Here is a 15,956-nt window from a genome sequence, read left to right on the forward strand (position 1 = left end):
CGCTGAGAACTCGAGCGTCTCCATCATCACTTCCTCTTGGAAACCAAAATGGGTGGCGCCAACGCTTGACAACAAAGCGGCTGTTTTCTGCTTCTAACGGCCGCGTAGTTCTATGTAAGCGAACAAAGCCTAACTTTGTCAGTCAGCTGAACGAAGTTTGAATAAAACTTTCCTGCTGTACAAACGTGAACATGGCTGCGAAGACTGACCAACTTCTTATCGTTGTGTCCATCCTGGAAGGTGAGCGGTTTAAAGAGCTGGATGAGCTCCGTGAATTGCACAGGAGATATCAAACAAGTTTGCCAAAATGTTTTTGACTCGTTAGTGGCAGCAGACACAGCGGTTTAATGGGCGTTATTAGTCCCGTATGAAGCAGCTGGTGGGGGGCAGCATACCTGTTGGTGCTGCCGGTGTTGATCTCAGCTCGGTGAATTAAATCCATCCTGAGGAGGAGTTAATTGTTTCCAGTGTAGAAGTCACATTAAGTGGCCTTCTTGCACCTATGCTTTTCTACCTCATCGTTGAGTTTGCAAGTCATCACATTTTACTGCCGTTTGACTGATGTAGATTTCCACAGGTGTTACAGCAACATTCTGATAGCACAGAGCAACCAGGGCGGCCAGGTGCTCCCCTCCATGTGGGATTTCACAGCTTATCCCTTGTCCACCTGTCCCACTTACTGAGATTATTGGACAGTATCCCACAATTTGTTCTGCTCTAGTTTACAGAAGCCTGCACTGAAGGGCATGTACCTTTCTACAGTTTTTATTTACCTGCTGGATGTTAAGAAGGCAGGGATGATTTCCTGATAGCAAAATGCAGGTTATCCTGTCCATGCCCAATGGGACGTGCAACTCACCACACTATGCAGACACACACTGTGCAGATTTGTTCAGTACATGATGGAAATTACTTATTTTCAGTTCTATACAAAGGAACATATGTGACAGTATTTGTGAGTGTCATATAGGGCTGCACAGTTATGGCATAAATTATAGTCATACTTATCTTACAGGCTTTAGAATAATAGTGGGTTTATCCAACTTTTAAAAAGAAGAATCTTGTCTTTTCTAGTTAAGTGGACTTTGCTTACAATTGATTAAATAAATACATAAACTGGACTGAGCTGAACTAAACCTGCCACATCCTGCTGGAGAGTGAATACAGACTTTAATTGTTTTAATAATCGGTGGAAGGCAGAATTTATAATGGACAATAAAATCCATACAATTGTACAACCCTAGTGTCATAATTGGCTCAAAGAAATTTCAGTTCCTGAAGGCATCCCTGCTGAAACCCAAAGATGATTACTTGAAGCTAAAAAAACTGGTTACCAAGAGTTTTAATGATAACTAGGATGGAAAACGGGAATATAAGACAAAGATCATGAGAACAAAGTTCACGTTTCTTTCATCCTTACACTAAGCAAAGGAGTTAAAAAGGTTCAGTTCAAATAAGATCTGGTTTTTCATTCACATTCTAAATGCCAAACCTGTAGCCAGCACTGTCTGAGTTAGATATGTCAACATTTCAGATTATCTCTCAAAAGTATTATCGTGTCCTACATTATCTCTCACAAGTCCACTGTTCTCCCCACAGTTATGTTGTTGGGATCTGGCCATCATAACTGCACCACATGCAGTTGGCACAAACCACAGGCAGGTTAAGCAGCTTTCACCAAATTGTGTTTCCAGGGTGTTAAGAAATGATGATCAAATGCAACACGCATGTTGTTGCTCTGTAACTCATGAAGATACTAAAGTCTGAGAGATGTTGGACAGTGAGTCCATTCGTTTTTGGATGGTTGTGACTACAACAAAGTATTGAATGACATTTTCTGTGTTGAAAAGTCTTAACTTGATTTTGATGGACACTGCAAAAAGTTGTAGTAAGTGGAGAATTGCTCAGCTGCTGTGTGCTCCAGCTCCAGTGTGTGGGAGACAGATTAGGAAAATAGCACTTTGCGTCATTCCCCAGGTCGCCACTTCCCAAAGAGTCCTCGGCTCAGTCTGGTGGTTCAGGCGAGCTTTGATGGAGAGCAGCTGGCCACGGATCCCGTGGAGCACAGAGAGCAGCCGCAGTTCAGCACTGAGCTGGCCTGGGAGCTCGACCGCAGGACTCTGCACCAACACAGGTTAGATATCAAGAACTTTTTAATCACATCAAGGTCTTTTTGAACAATTTAATGTTTTTGATCACACAAAACAGTTGTTATTGTCATTGTATATTTATTTTGTCTGGAACACAAAAATAACGGATATTGGGGTCCACTAAATAATTCCAATATTGATACCTCTTACAAGTTTCTTCATAGATCTTTTGCAACAGTGTCTTTCACAAACTATTTAGCAACTTGCAAGAAATGCAAGAATGCAGTCCTACACATTGGACTGTTTTGACACCATGTTTCTAAGATTTGTGGGGCCGAGTACAAGAACTTCAGTTTTATCTGAATTTAGAAGCAGGAAATTAGAGGTCATCCAGGCCTTAATGTCTTTAAGACATTCCTGCAGTTTAACTAATTGATGTGTGTCATCTGGCTTCATTGATAGGTAAAGCTGAGTATCATCTGCATAACAATGAAAATTGATGCAGTGCTTTCTAATAATACTGCCTAAGGGAAGCATGTATAATGTAAATAAAATTGGTCCTAGCACAGAACCCTGTGGAACTCCATAATTAACCTTAGTGTGTGAAGAAGACTCCCCATTTACATAAACAAATTGGAGTCTATGAGATAAATATGATTCAAACCACTGCAGTGCAGTACCTTTAATACCTATAGCAAGCTCTAATCTCTGTAATAAAATGTTATGGTCAACAGTATCAAAGCTGCACTGAGGTCCAACAGGACAAGAACAGAGATGAGTCCACTGTCAGAGGCTCTAAGAAGATCATTTGTAACCTTCACTAATGCTGTTTCTGTACTGTGATGAATTCTGAAACCTGACTGAAACTCTTCAAATAATCCGTTCCTCTGCAGATGATCAGTTAGCTGTTTTACAACTACTCTTTCAAGAGTCTTTGAGAGAAAAGGAAGGTTGGAGATTGGCCTATAATTAGCTAAGACAGCTGGGTCAGTGATGGCTTTTTAAGTAGAGGTTTAATTACAGCCACCTTGAAGGCCTGTGGTACATAGCCAACTAATAAAGACTGATTGATCATTTTTAAGATTGAAGCATCAATAATTGGAAAGACTTCTTTGAACAGTCTAGTAGGAATGGGATCTAACAAACATGTTGCTGGTTTGGAGGAAGTAACTATTGAAGTTAACTCTGAAAGATCAACTGGAGCAAAAGAGTCTAAACAAATACCAGCAGTGCTGAAAGCAGCCGAACATGAAGAATAATCTTTGAGATGGTTATGAATAATTTTTTCTCTAATGTCTAAAACTTTATTTGTAAAGAAATCCATGAAGTCACTACTAGTTAACGTGAAAGGAATACTCGGCTCTACAGAGCTCTGACTCTTTGTCAGCCTGGCTACAGTGCTGAAAACAAACCTGGGGTTGTTCTTATTTTCTTCCATTAATGATGAGTAGTAAGATGTCCTCGCTTCACGGAGCACTGGATAGCTGTTCCTCGTTGAGGCCGGCTCTCACAGGTGTCTTCCTGATAAAAGGGAGTTCTTCCTTTCCGCTGTCCCCATGTGTTTGCTCACAGGGCATCTATTTAGGTGTTCTCTCTAATCCTTTTGGAGTTTGCCCAACAATACAAGGCAACCGTTGTTGCAAATTGGACAGCATTGCAATTTTCTCATCACCATTCAAAACCCCAAAGTTATTCAGGTAGAGTAATAGAGGACAGCAAGAAGTTACTGTGGGCCCTTTTTGATTTGTGCTTGATATTTCAGTATTTTGATATTGCTGATTTTAATTTCTGTATCAATCGACAGCTGATCATTACAGCATTGGAGAATAAAGTTTTCCCTCAAACCATAAAAGAATTTCTGAAGTGCAAGTGTGAAAATGTTAGCCAAGTGACACAAATGCATCTCGATGGCTCTGTCTCCTCAGACTGCAGAGAACTCCCATCAAGCTTCAGTGTTTTACTGTTGACCCTGTCAGCAGGAAGAAAGAGAGCGTCGGCTACATTGTCCTTGACCTCCGATCGGTTCAGGAGGTCAAACAGGTGAATGTCTGCTCGAAGGTCTGCTGATGAGAGTCTGTGTGCTGGGCTGGTGTTCTGATTAATGTCTGTGTGTTAGGAGCCGCGCTGGTACCCACTCCTCAGCAGTAAATACACCAAAGAGAAACCTGCCCTGCTGCTCAGCGTGGTGCTCGAGAATGACAGCAAGCCCTCCGAACCTTCTCCTGATAGGTTTAAAGCCAAGAAGGCCCCGCCCCGACACGGTGAGCTGGTTTCTCAAATTCTCTTTATCCTGTTCTCACTTCACTCTTATCTTCTGGTTTGCGGTGTTTGTGGAGCTTAGATCCAGAGATTTTAACCTGGCACACCTAACCTGCTGCAGGGTTTGGGTTGTAAATAAAAACATCACATTTTTAGAAGTTCTTGTAACTGTGAAGAACAGTGCTGGCAGCGTCTGCTGGGTGTCTCTTTTATAACATTAATCCTGTAGTGGAGTGTCTGTGACCACTGTAAGGTCATGGGTGCACAAGGAGTCCAGACTGTGGGGTTCCCTGAAGTTAGCACTTACACATCCAGACTTTTGACTCCTCATCACTTCCACTGGAAAATATTCCTTCTGTAAAGCTGAGCACCGAGCCAGAGTTCCTGTTTAAGTGCAGCGGCTCAGCGTGCTCAGTCTGTGCTTCGGTTTATTGGTTTCTAATGATGGTGCGTGTTAGTTATTGTCATTGAGTTGGTTTTGAAAATGTAGCTGTATTAACCCTGTACTATCAAGTGTATCATATTTGATATGTACGTTTTTGAGACCTCTGCATCCTCAGTGTGAATTTTCTGGACTGTTGGCAGAAATTTTGCCCAGATATGACCAAGTCCTTATTATTGGTGATTTTAACATACATGTTTGTTGTCCTGATAAACCGTTGGTTAAGGACTTTTTAAATTTGATGACCTCTTTTAATTTTATGCAATGGGTATCTGGGCCCACTCAAGAACGTGGGCATACTCTGGACCTTGTTTTATCCTATGGTCTGTCTATTTCTAACTTGTCATTAAATGCTAGTTTTTTCAGATCATAAGCCCGTGCTTTTTGACATTGCTGTGCCTTGTGGCCGTATGAAATCTTGTGTTTCTGCACGTAGTCGTCGTGTTGTAAACCAGCTCACTGCTGCCCGTTTTTCTGCCATTATATGTATGTTTAGATACAGAGATGCTTAATTCCTGGCTTCTCTCTATCTGCCAGACTGCATTAGATGAAGTGGCCCCATTGAAGCTCAGGAAACCTAAAATTAAGCTAGAGCCTTGGTTAAATGACACAACTCGTGCTGCCAGACGTGATTGTCGGAAAGCTGAACGTAAATGGAAAAAAGACAGATTACAGGTGTCTTTTCAAATGTTAAGGGACTGTTGGCATCACTACCAGGTAGTTGTGAAACATGCCAAACGAGAGCACCTATCAAGGATAATTTTGTCAAATTGCCACAAGCCTCGTATTTTATTTAATACTATTGATAAAGTTTTAAATGCCCCCAGAATATAGGTATTGAGCCTTCACCTGAGGTATGTGAGGAATTCTGTAGGTTCTTTGTGGATAAAGTAAACAATGTTAGGGCCCTCATATCACCTCCAACCTTTGACCCTTCAGTCTCGGTTCCTTGCTCGACTGCCTTGTACCAGTTTGAGCCGGTTACTTTGTCTTTGCTGTATGAGACTGTTAGTCATCTGAAGCCCTCAGGATCTCCTAAAGATACCATTCCACCCCGACTTTTTAAAGAGGCTATTGCTGCCTTAGGCCCGCTAGTCCTGGCTCTTATCAACAATAGTTTATCCTTAGGCGTTGTTCCTAAATTTTTTTTTAAACATGCCTCAATTCAACCACTGATCAAAAAACCTGGATTGGACCCCACTGTGTTATCTAATTTTAGGCCTATTTCTAAACTCCCTTTTTTATCTAAAATACTTGAGAAAGTTGTCTATAACCAGTTGAAAGCCTTTTTAGATGAAAATAATATTCTTGAGATCTTTCAATCTGGTTTTAAACCTCTCCACAGACTTACCACTAGACTGGATTACTGCAATGCTTTATATGTTGGTGTTAGCCAGTCTGCTCTAGCCCGTCTGCAGCTGGTTCAAAATGCTGCTGCACGCCTATTGACGGGATCGCGAAAGAGAGAGCATATTACCCCTGTTTTATCCTCACTGCACTGGCTGCCCGTGTATTTTAGAGTTCATTTTAAAATCCTTTTATTTGTTTTTAAGTCACTTCATGGCCTTGCCCCACCTTATCTTTCTGAGTTGCTGCACGTACATACTCCTTCCCGGTCACTCAGATCAGCTGATCGGCTTTTTCTGGATGTGCCGAGGACGCAGCGGAGGCTCAGAGGAGACAGAGCCTTTGCTGTGGCAGCTCCAAAACTCTGGAACGCTTTGCCAATAGAGATTAAACAGGCCTCTTCACTGGCCACGTTTAAGTCTGCTCTTAAGACCCACTTGTTTCGTTTGGCCTTTGATTAATAGGAGCGGCTGTCTATTGAAATTTGTAATTTATTTGTTTCTAGGATAAATTATGCATTTTATAGTTGTTTTATTGGTGTGTATTATTTTATTGATTTATTGTTAGGATAAATTATGCACTTTATAGTTGTTTATTTGTGTGTAAATATTTTTTTGGATTTAACCTGTAAGATTAGTTTATTTAATGTTGTCTCTTTGTTTTGGTCCTCTTGCTGTGCTGGTGTAGGCTCATCCTCAGTAACCGACCTGCTCCCCGAGCAGCTGGAGGCCGTTCTGATCCCAGACCAGGGTTACCATCAAGTGGGGCCTGCAGATCTTTGCACCGACATGTTTGTCCTCTCTGTCACCGTGGCCTTCGCTACCAAACTGGAGCAGGTAAAGGCCGCACTCCGACCCTGATGACTGACTGATTACGTCAGACCTAAACGCAGAACTGTTATTATTTAAGATAAGTAGCCAAAGTGATGTCACACCCACAAATTTCCAGTATCTGGACTTAAGCTTGATAACAGAAAATGGAGAAACACTCTTTTTCTGGGCTCACTCGCATGTTGTCACTGCTGCAGTGGTTGTTTCTGTTTCCATGTGTCAGAGAATGATGATAAAACCAGCTGACAGCATCCCCAGGCTGTTTGGGGGTCATCTAAAGGCACTCTGGAAGAAGCTGGAAAAAGTCTTAAAGAAATAAAAACACAGCAGCTTTCTCAGAATGACTTCTAAAATATGGATGAAGAACATCTCAGGTGGTTATTGCTGTTCAAAGATTATTGCTTCATCTCGTAACTGCTCCTACAGGGACCGGCTCCTTCAGAAAGTAAAGACAGCGACTCTCAGTGCCGGATGAACCCGAACCGCTCTAATGTTTTCACACTGCAGCATTAGTTAGAAACCTTAATTAATGTGTGATTTTTGTGGTCTGTTAATGTGTTCTCATTTTTGGCAGTAATTCTGATCGTTTAACACAACTATTCATTAAATAAACAAACGTCATGCATACAATAAACTTTAAAATAGATAAATGGGAAAAATGGTGGTGGGGGCCGGACTAGCAGGTGTTTTTAGATGTAAAGCCAGGCCACTGCTGGCACTTCAGGTGGCAATAAGAGACCTGCAGAGAAACGAAGGCTGCTGTGGGCACCCGGTAATTATCCTTCCACTGGTTCACCAGTGGCAGCTTTTTGTGGCTTTCAGTTCTTCTATGTATCGGAGATGTTTTTGACCAAAGGTTCTCTTTTTATAGCAAAAAATAAATGCAGCAAAGTAACGTTTGATCCCTAAAAGGCAATTAAAGGGAAATCCAATTAGTCTGCCAAAAAGAAAGGTGGCGCTGCCGGCTGATCTTCAGTGAGGCCAAGAGATACAAACAGAATCTAAGAAGTACTCACAGTGATTGATTTCCTTATAGAGACAAAATTATGTCATATTAACAACAATAACCCGTCATTATTATAGCCTGACTTGGTTTTCACTCACAATAAGAATGTCCTTGGTTCGAATCCTCCGGCTGCCTTTGTGTTTGCGTGTGTAGCAATAAAGCCTACGGTCAGTCCCGAAACACACAACAGCAACACCGGGTTGTGTGTCGCAATACTCTTTTTATTGTGTTCTTGTTCTTGTAACTTTTACATGCATCCACCTCCGCTCAGCTCAGTCCTCCCTCCTCCAGTCAGCTGCTGCATAAAAAGATAAAAACACGCACAGGTTTGTGCTTTTACCGTCCCTAAAAGGCAGCTAAGTTCAGCCTCTGGCCAATAAGATATTCCTGAGAAATGTTCTGTAGAGGAACATGTGGAACGTTCCTTCACAGCTGCAGCTGCCCATCGTCAGGCTCACACAACCAAGTGAGGTGTCTGCTGACTTTCTTTCACTATTACAGTTACTGTGCAGGTGTTTTAAGGTGTCGGCTGCTGCTGCCTCCAGCGCAGGCATCCCGTGATGGAGGCAGCAGGCCTGCAGGTACAGGTGATCGCACAATGGCCACGACGGTCAAAAAGTACAGAAAGCAAAAAAATGATGGAAATTTAGAACATTTGACTTTTGCTAACATTTTTAAAAGCTTTTTTGAGGAGTCAGTGGAAAATGAAAAATGCACTTCATGAATTTGAACTTTAAATTGTCAATAAATGTGGTGAAAATCTTCAGCTTCTCTGGAGAGTTTAAATCTTTAAATCCTTCAATGAAAGGGTAAAATATGTAAATAAACTTAGCACAAAAAGGAACAAAGTTGCTTTATGACACGGGCCCCGTCCAACTCAGACACCAGCTGTCCATGCTTACAGGTGCTGCTCATACCTGATGGTCTCACACATGCATGTAGACTTATAAAAAATGGTTTAAAAGCAGCCAAATGATTTGATTTCCCTGTAGTTGGTCCCCAGCATCTTGAAACTGTCAGCGAGCTCCGAGTTCTTCTTCTACTATTCTTTACTGGGGAACGACATAACCAGCGAGCCTTTCCACAACCTGCTGAGTCCCGAATTTGAGCCAGAGCGCGCCTCTGTTCGCATCCGCAGCAGCAAACAGATCCTCGAGGCCTTCCTGTCTCAGCAGCCCAGTTTACAGGTGAGTGCCTGGCTGAGAGCTCCTCCCTCCCTGTTACCTGCCGTGTCTCTGTATGTCTGTCCTTTCCTGTCCTCAGATCCACCTCTGCTGTGGGAATCACTCTCTGGGCAGCACAGACGTTTCTCTCTCAGTTCTGGCTGGCATTTCCATGGATCTGGATAACAGAGCAGCAACGGTGGAGGGAGCTTTTGTCCTGCAGCCTCCGAAACGGGTCAGGCAGACGCTCCCTGCTCTTCCCGCTGATCTGCAGCCAACCCTGGGAGTGGCTGTAACCCTGAGGAGGGAGGAGGTTGCACCGCAGGTACAAACACACCTACTGGAATGAAAACAAGTGCTCAGAGTTTCCTTTGACTAGATTGACAGGACCAAAAATAAATATTATTTTTATTATTAATATTTATTATTATTTATTTGAGGTCATTCTCAATTTAACTCTCAAATAATTTTTATTCATTTTATTTCTTAGTTTAGTTTCAGTTAATTGTGACTTTGGATATGAATACAAAGCTCTTATGAGGTTTTACTGTTTACTGACCCACAGACAAACAGTCATTCCTGTTCCTAGGATTGGGAATATGGAGCACAGGAAAGGCTGGGACTATACTTTCCTTTGGATGTCGACTTGGAACGGCACCACCAATGTGTCACTGTTCTTTTTAGCTTTTTTTTCAGTCTGTCTGATGTGCACTTGGTGCCGTTGTAGTGCAGTGAGTGTGTAGACAAGTCTGTGTAGTCGCAGCAGGTTGGAGGGGAAGCAGAAGTCTGCATGGAGCCTCAGCTGAGAGTCAGCAGACCTGCATAACACTGGCATGATGTTTTCATGGGTTTCTTCAACAAGTTTATTTACCTGCGTGCTCTTTATAGCATCCATAGATGCATCCATTGTTTTTGTTATGCTTTATGATGGAACTGGGCAGTCTTGGATTATCTCAGTGCATGTCACCCTGCATGATATTCTGTGCTTTCACAGTCTGTAGGGAGTAAGGACGGTCTCGGAGCTCTGCCGCAGTCTGTCCCGTCTCCTGCTGAACAGAGACCTCAAAGCTCCTCTCCGGTCCATAAACCTCCCGACTGTCCTCCTCGTCCTCGCGGTCCTCCTCTCCCTCCTCCTCCTTCATCTCATACAGAGAGCGAAGCAGAGAGTCTGCTGGATGAGCTTCAGCACGGCAGAGTGCAGGCAGGATTGGCAGGTGAGGCAAAAATAACAGCCTGTCGTTTTGAGATGAGACGTTTGACAGTTTCAGAGCTCGAGTTTGTTCGTTCGTGTCCAGCTTCAGATTTGGAGGTGCCCGCACCGCCGTCCGGTCAGCCTGAGGCCGCAGCAGATGGTGGAATGTCATCGGTCAGCGTTTCTGCTCCTAAAGTGTCCATCCCCCCGTCCGCTCATCACTACTGCTTCTCTCTGGACCTCCGCAGCCTGGGGAGCCTCAGCTTACCCCACCCCATTGCTGCTACGCTCAGGTGAAACCATTTATCTCACAATGAGTTTACCCACTTAGAGTGCAGTGCAGAGGTTGTTTTCATAGCTGTCACATGTTCTGCAGCTTCAAGCCACAGTCAGGTGTTAGAAACTATTGTCAGTGAATATGGGAAGAGCTGCTGCAGCCTGCAGATTCTGTCCACCATCATTTCCTTCTCATATAAAAAGAACTTAATGCTGCTTAGTGTTTAGTTCTCAAATGATCTCAAAAGCAGGAGATGGAAACGACCTGCCAGGTATGTCCAACTGTGTTCATGAGGTGATTTCTAATTGTCAGTATGATTTTTAAAAGTGTCTGCACAGCACTTTGTGTTAGTGGTTAGTTTATCTACGATCCACCAGAGAGAGGACACTTCATAATAAACTTGCCTTTAAGGACATTAAAATAAAAGGCACAACCAACTCAGTCCATTTTATAAATATGTGGTGTGTGATGCAGGTAATTTGTGTGTTCATTGGCAGTTGTGTATCGTCTGCACTTCAGGTATTCGTACCAGTTCTTCGGCAGCGCTGCCCCGATCGTGACTAACCCTCCTGTGGAGCTGCAGAGGAACACGGAGGTGTCTCTGCCTCAGTCCTACTGCGCCTTTGACTTCGCGGCCCTGCCGCAGCAGCTGCAGGAGACCTTCCACAGGTGGGAACAACTTAATGTAAAGAAGTGCATCTGCAGGAACAGTGATTATAATCTCACGTTTTAAACAAAGGCTGGGATGAAGTCCCTGAAATACTGATCACAATGTTTCACTTTTATTCAGCATCAGTCGTTATTGAAAATCCACTTTAATCAATATCAGGAAAAAATATTTCATTTAACTACCTTAGCCTGTATATTTATAAAGGCGCACTGGTAATATTTGTAATGCTAACACAGTAATGAAGAGCATCTCACTGTGATGCTTTTTAAAGGGAGAAAGAACAATCCACTGAGGTGAACTGACAAACACTACAGAAACTCTTTGGCAGGGGTCTCTCTGGGTACGCCCCCCCCCATGGCCTCCCGTGGGGGTTGGGTCCACCGCTGAGCCTCCTGACCCCCAAAGGCACAAATAACTGCAGCTTGAATAGTGGTTATGTGTTCAGCTGTAATTCTCTTTTCTGTTTACTTGGCAGATCAAGTTTTTAACAGTATATTAAATCCTGAGATGTTGGCTCAGTTCTGCTATGGAGGACGTTTAGCTGTCCTTACAGGGAACGGTCATACAAAGGTGAAGCTTAATTCATCTTGATTCTTTGAGGAAACCTATTTATCGGGATCCAGTGTTTCCTGTACAATGAGATTTGTGGCAGTAGTGAGGTGGCAGCATGTGTACGCTTGTGTGTGCATGAAACAGGCTGACTCGCTCCTGCTTTGGGAAATCAGCTCATAAATAAAGTTGTAAACAGACTTCGACTCCACGCTTTTGGGTTGCATCTGCCGATGGTTGTCCTCTTCTGCAGCCTCACTGATCCCAGTGCAGCAGCACCAGCTCTCCACCTGCTACAGCTCATACTTCCTGCAGCTTTATACATGATGCCGTCTATGCTCGATGAGATGAGCGCCACCTTTTGAAAATGTCCTAAAAAGTTGCTTTTTATATGCTCACAGCAGAAAAATGACATGAATGCATCACTGAGTTTGGTGTTAGGTAAAAAACTCAAATGTGGGTCATCAGTGTGTTAATGAAGCGCCACACTGGACACATTTTGGGTGCTGTAGTAATGACTCTTTTTTTCGATGTTGGTAACTTGTGACCAGCAGGTAGGGCGGCACGTGTCCGTGTTCGCATCGGTGTCCCTGCGTTGTCTTCTGATTTAACTCTGTGTTGTAGAGTTCCTCTGGTGGTGGAGGTTTGGCACAGAGACACCACCAGCCGGGACCAGCTGATTGGACGAGCCTCCGTCCAGCTGTCTCGCCTGTTGAGCGCTGAAAAGAGCAGATTCTTGGGATCAGCAGGAGAGCAGAGCTGGAGACAGACTCACCAGGACAGGATCCCCGTAGTCCAGACACAGCGGTAGGAACCGGACTGACTGAGAGGTCACATCACGATGGTTAACCCCTGTTTAACAGCTTCTATCTGTCAGGCCTGCAGAGAAGGTGGCAGAGTTGAGCTACATGGCGACGTTGGAGGACCTGGGATTGGTTAAAGCCAGAGAGGTCATCGTGTCTGACTCGTCACAGGTGAGATGGTGGAATGAAATCAGAGAACAAATTAACCACAGATGTCAGCAACAATCAGGTAAGTGGGTCTTTCTTTCAGTGAGATGATTTAGACCACCTGCTTGTTTTAATCTTTAATGAATGCTTCTAACTTTTATCCTCTTACTTCTCGACAACCCTTCAACACCATACGTAGACGTTTTGGACACGAAGTCGCAGCTGTGTGCTCGCCTTCTGTGAACACACTTTAGTTGATTTTGGAAGGTTGAAACAATTTTTAATCACAGCTTCTACAGTACGTACCTTTTACAGAGACAGGAAGTGAAGCTGTGTTTCAGAGGGTAGTGCCGGTGTGAGATAAATATCTGTTTAACAGTCATTTAAACAGCTGGGACGCTTTCTGTCTGTGCTCTTTTCTTTGAGAGCTAAAAAATGCATTTTTTATATATATTTTCTTCTAGTTCAAAGGTAACTTCTGACATGGTTTTTATCCGTGCATATCTACAGAACCAACTCCCACCTCACTCGCAGCCATCTGTCCCCCCAGCAGCACCCAGACCTGCAGCACCCAGCCTCCACACAGCGCCACTGGGTCCCACGCCCCCCAGAGACACCCTGGAGTACCGCACAGCCCTGGAGCTGGAGCTGTGGAAGGAGGAGCAGGAGGATCTGTTTGATGATCAGGTCACCACTCCACAGTAACTCCTTACAGTTTTACAGCAGTTACCATCACCATGGCCTGACTACAACTGAAATAATCATTAAGGTAAATGTGTTTGTTTCAGCTGAGGAAGAAGGAGCTGAGTCACATGCAGGCCTTAGCAGAGGAGTGGAGGAGGAGAGACAGAGAGAGAGAAGCTCTGGTCAAGAAGAAGGTGGAGAGTCTGCACCCACCTACACAAATTCATGTACACATTCAAGTTTGACTCAAAGGTCCCTGCTGCTGACTTCTCCACATCTCTGTATGTGTTGGTAGGAGGTGGAATATAACCTGCTGGAGGTGCAGCTCCAGAAGGCTCTGTGTGATCTGGAGAAGAGAGAGAAACAGTTGGCTGAGGCTGAACTTGAGGTCAGATGCTCACCGTTGGCACAATATACTGTCTAAGGGTTATAATATTCATTTAGATTATTGTCTGTAAAAATCAAATGTGGTGCTTAACCTGAAAAATGCTGGAAGGAGGACTGTAGACCAAAAACTGACTGTCAGTCTTCACACAGTGTCCTGTTGGATGATTGGATCATTCAGTACTTTATCAACATCTGTCACCATCCATCACCTCGACTGTTTCGTGACTTTGCTCCACATATTTAGCACCATCTTGTGTTCAATTTAGAACACACCAAAAGCACAAAGACGCACACAAATGCAACTCTTCTTCAGTCCAGGCCAGAAGTTGTGGCCATGTTCCAAAGTTTAGTCCTGCCTGCTTTACTGCAGCTTGTGCCATTATAGTGAGTGCATGCATAACAGACACAATCTGCAGAAACAAGCAAAAAACTGGTTCATTTGATGAAAACATCAACTGTGCTGAAGTTTAAATGAATGTAGGTTAAAGGCGAAGTGCTAGAAATGAACACAGCAGGCTTCATTAAAGCTTCACTACGTCTATTTTCATTAAACGTGTGTTAGACGGTCGCAGCTGGTCTGAATCTTAACCCTGCATTCTCCCTAATGACCAGCAGGGGGCGATTCCTCCAGTTTATTTGTCACATGGTCAGAGGTACAGGTAGCAGTGAAATGCTTTGACACCTGACTACACTGTAGCACAAGATGAAGATATAAATAAGCCTGACACGTTCTCAGCATGCGGTTCAAAGTGAGTGCCTCTCTGTTGGCAGACTCAGAGGCTGCAGAGGGAGCTGCGGGCCGAGCACGAGCTGACCCAGAGGGAGCTGCAGGAGAGCAGCAGGCGGCTGCGACAGGAGTGTGACCACCGGGTGGTGCTGGAGAGAGAGAAAGGCCAATTGATGGAGGAGGAACGAACCCGGCTGCTGCAGCAGGTAGAAACTGAGGATCGGATCTGTTGACGGACGCTGATTCTCACTGTTAAGTACAGTAACCTCCTCTCTTCTGTTCTTTGCACTCCTGTTGTGCAGATTGCAGATGGTGAGTCCCGCTACAAACAGCTGGAGAAAGAGTTCCAGCTGTTCCGAGAACAACAGAACATCAGACCAGAGTTCAGACTGCAGTCAGAGATCAACCTGCTCACTCTGGAGAAGGTAGGCTACTGGTTTAGGTACGGCACTGCCAGGAAAGATGCTGCTCGTTATAGTAAAGCTGAAGTCACAGTCAAAGAATAGAATAGAATAGAATAGAATAGAATGCCTTTATTGTCATTATGCAGGATGGACAATGAGATTGGAGCAGAGGACCAAAAATGAGTTTCTCTGCAGGTTTACAGGGTGACTTCACATAACTTTAAAACTAAGGTGCCGTTTTTGAACCGTTTGGCGGGTTTTCCACCGCGGAAGCACTCGGTGCTTGGCCAAAAAAACGGGTTCAGTCCCGGCCCCGCAAACTAGCTGGTCTCGAACCAGGAATGCGTGATGAAAGCGGCAGAAGGGCGTGACTCTGCCGTCTCAACATCAAGTTTTCTACCATATTACATGTGTATTACAGGAGAAAAGCGCAGCGATTTTCACGGCTGTGAATTAGGTTGGGCTCTAAGGCTGAACTTGCTGCTTTGTATCAGTTCATATCACAGATAAAAGGACACAAAGTGCGTACTTGTCGTCTTGCTCTAATCGCTGTCTGTGTTTCCCTCTGTGCTGCACACAGATGCTGCAGTAGTTTGGTTTGGACCCTAAAACGTGTTTGCAGCACAGAAAGGAGAGCGTGTTCTCCCACGTTTGTGCGCTTCGGCTTCGTGTCCAGACGAGGACCCGCCCACACTCATACGTAAAGGAGCGGTTCACAGAAACACGTTGGGAACGCGGGCCCGTTCTTAGTCGTTTCGCTGGTTCATTGGGAACAGCACGAGCACTGGCACACGAACCGGCTCCTCGGCGGTGGGAAAGTAGCATAAGTGAAAATAAAAGTTAGAAACAGTGAAATTAAAAAACTAAAATAATAAAGTTTATAACGTCTAACACAATAAATAAGCGAAATCAAAATAAAGCAGCGCTTGATAAAATACACTAAAAATAAAGTAACTGGTGTTTTTCTTTGTTACTTTTT

General features: G+C 44.0%; 1 protein-coding gene across 1 annotated transcript in view; it reads left to right on the forward strand.

Moving 5' to 3' along the window:
- Positions 1 to 39: 39 nt before the first annotated feature.
- Positions 40 to 15,956, forward strand: part of cep120 (centrosomal protein 120) — a 36,033-nt gene continuing 20,116 nt past the window's right edge. Inside the window, exons 1-17 of the mRNA XM_030725682.1 lie at positions 40 to 240; positions 1,978 to 2,134; positions 4,016 to 4,130; positions 4,207 to 4,351; positions 6,826 to 6,974; positions 8,967 to 9,161; positions 9,238 to 9,462; positions 10,132 to 10,351; positions 10,433 to 10,622; positions 11,126 to 11,275; positions 12,450 to 12,632; positions 12,703 to 12,799; positions 13,286 to 13,462; positions 13,564 to 13,653; positions 13,755 to 13,847; positions 14,618 to 14,779; positions 14,876 to 14,998. Coding sequence (XP_030581542.1) covers positions 192 to 240; positions 1,978 to 2,134; positions 4,016 to 4,130; positions 4,207 to 4,351; positions 6,826 to 6,974; positions 8,967 to 9,161; positions 9,238 to 9,462; positions 10,132 to 10,351; positions 10,433 to 10,622; positions 11,126 to 11,275; positions 12,450 to 12,632; positions 12,703 to 12,799; positions 13,286 to 13,462; positions 13,564 to 13,653; positions 13,755 to 13,847; positions 14,618 to 14,779; positions 14,876 to 14,998 — 2,520 coding nt within the window. The 5' untranslated portion in view covers positions 40 to 191. The remainder of the gene's footprint in view (positions 241 to 1,977; positions 2,135 to 4,015; positions 4,131 to 4,206; positions 4,352 to 6,825; positions 6,975 to 8,966; positions 9,162 to 9,237; positions 9,463 to 10,131; positions 10,352 to 10,432; positions 10,623 to 11,125; positions 11,276 to 12,449; positions 12,633 to 12,702; positions 12,800 to 13,285; positions 13,463 to 13,563; positions 13,654 to 13,754; positions 13,848 to 14,617; positions 14,780 to 14,875; positions 14,999 to 15,956) is intronic.

This window comes from Archocentrus centrarchus, unplaced genomic scaffold, assembly GCF_007364275.1.
Source record: "Archocentrus centrarchus isolate MPI-CPG fArcCen1 unplaced genomic scaffold, fArcCen1 scaffold_68_ctg1, whole genome shotgun sequence".
Taxonomy (NCBI): Eukaryota; Metazoa; Chordata; class Actinopteri; order Cichliformes; family Cichlidae; genus Archocentrus; species Archocentrus centrarchus.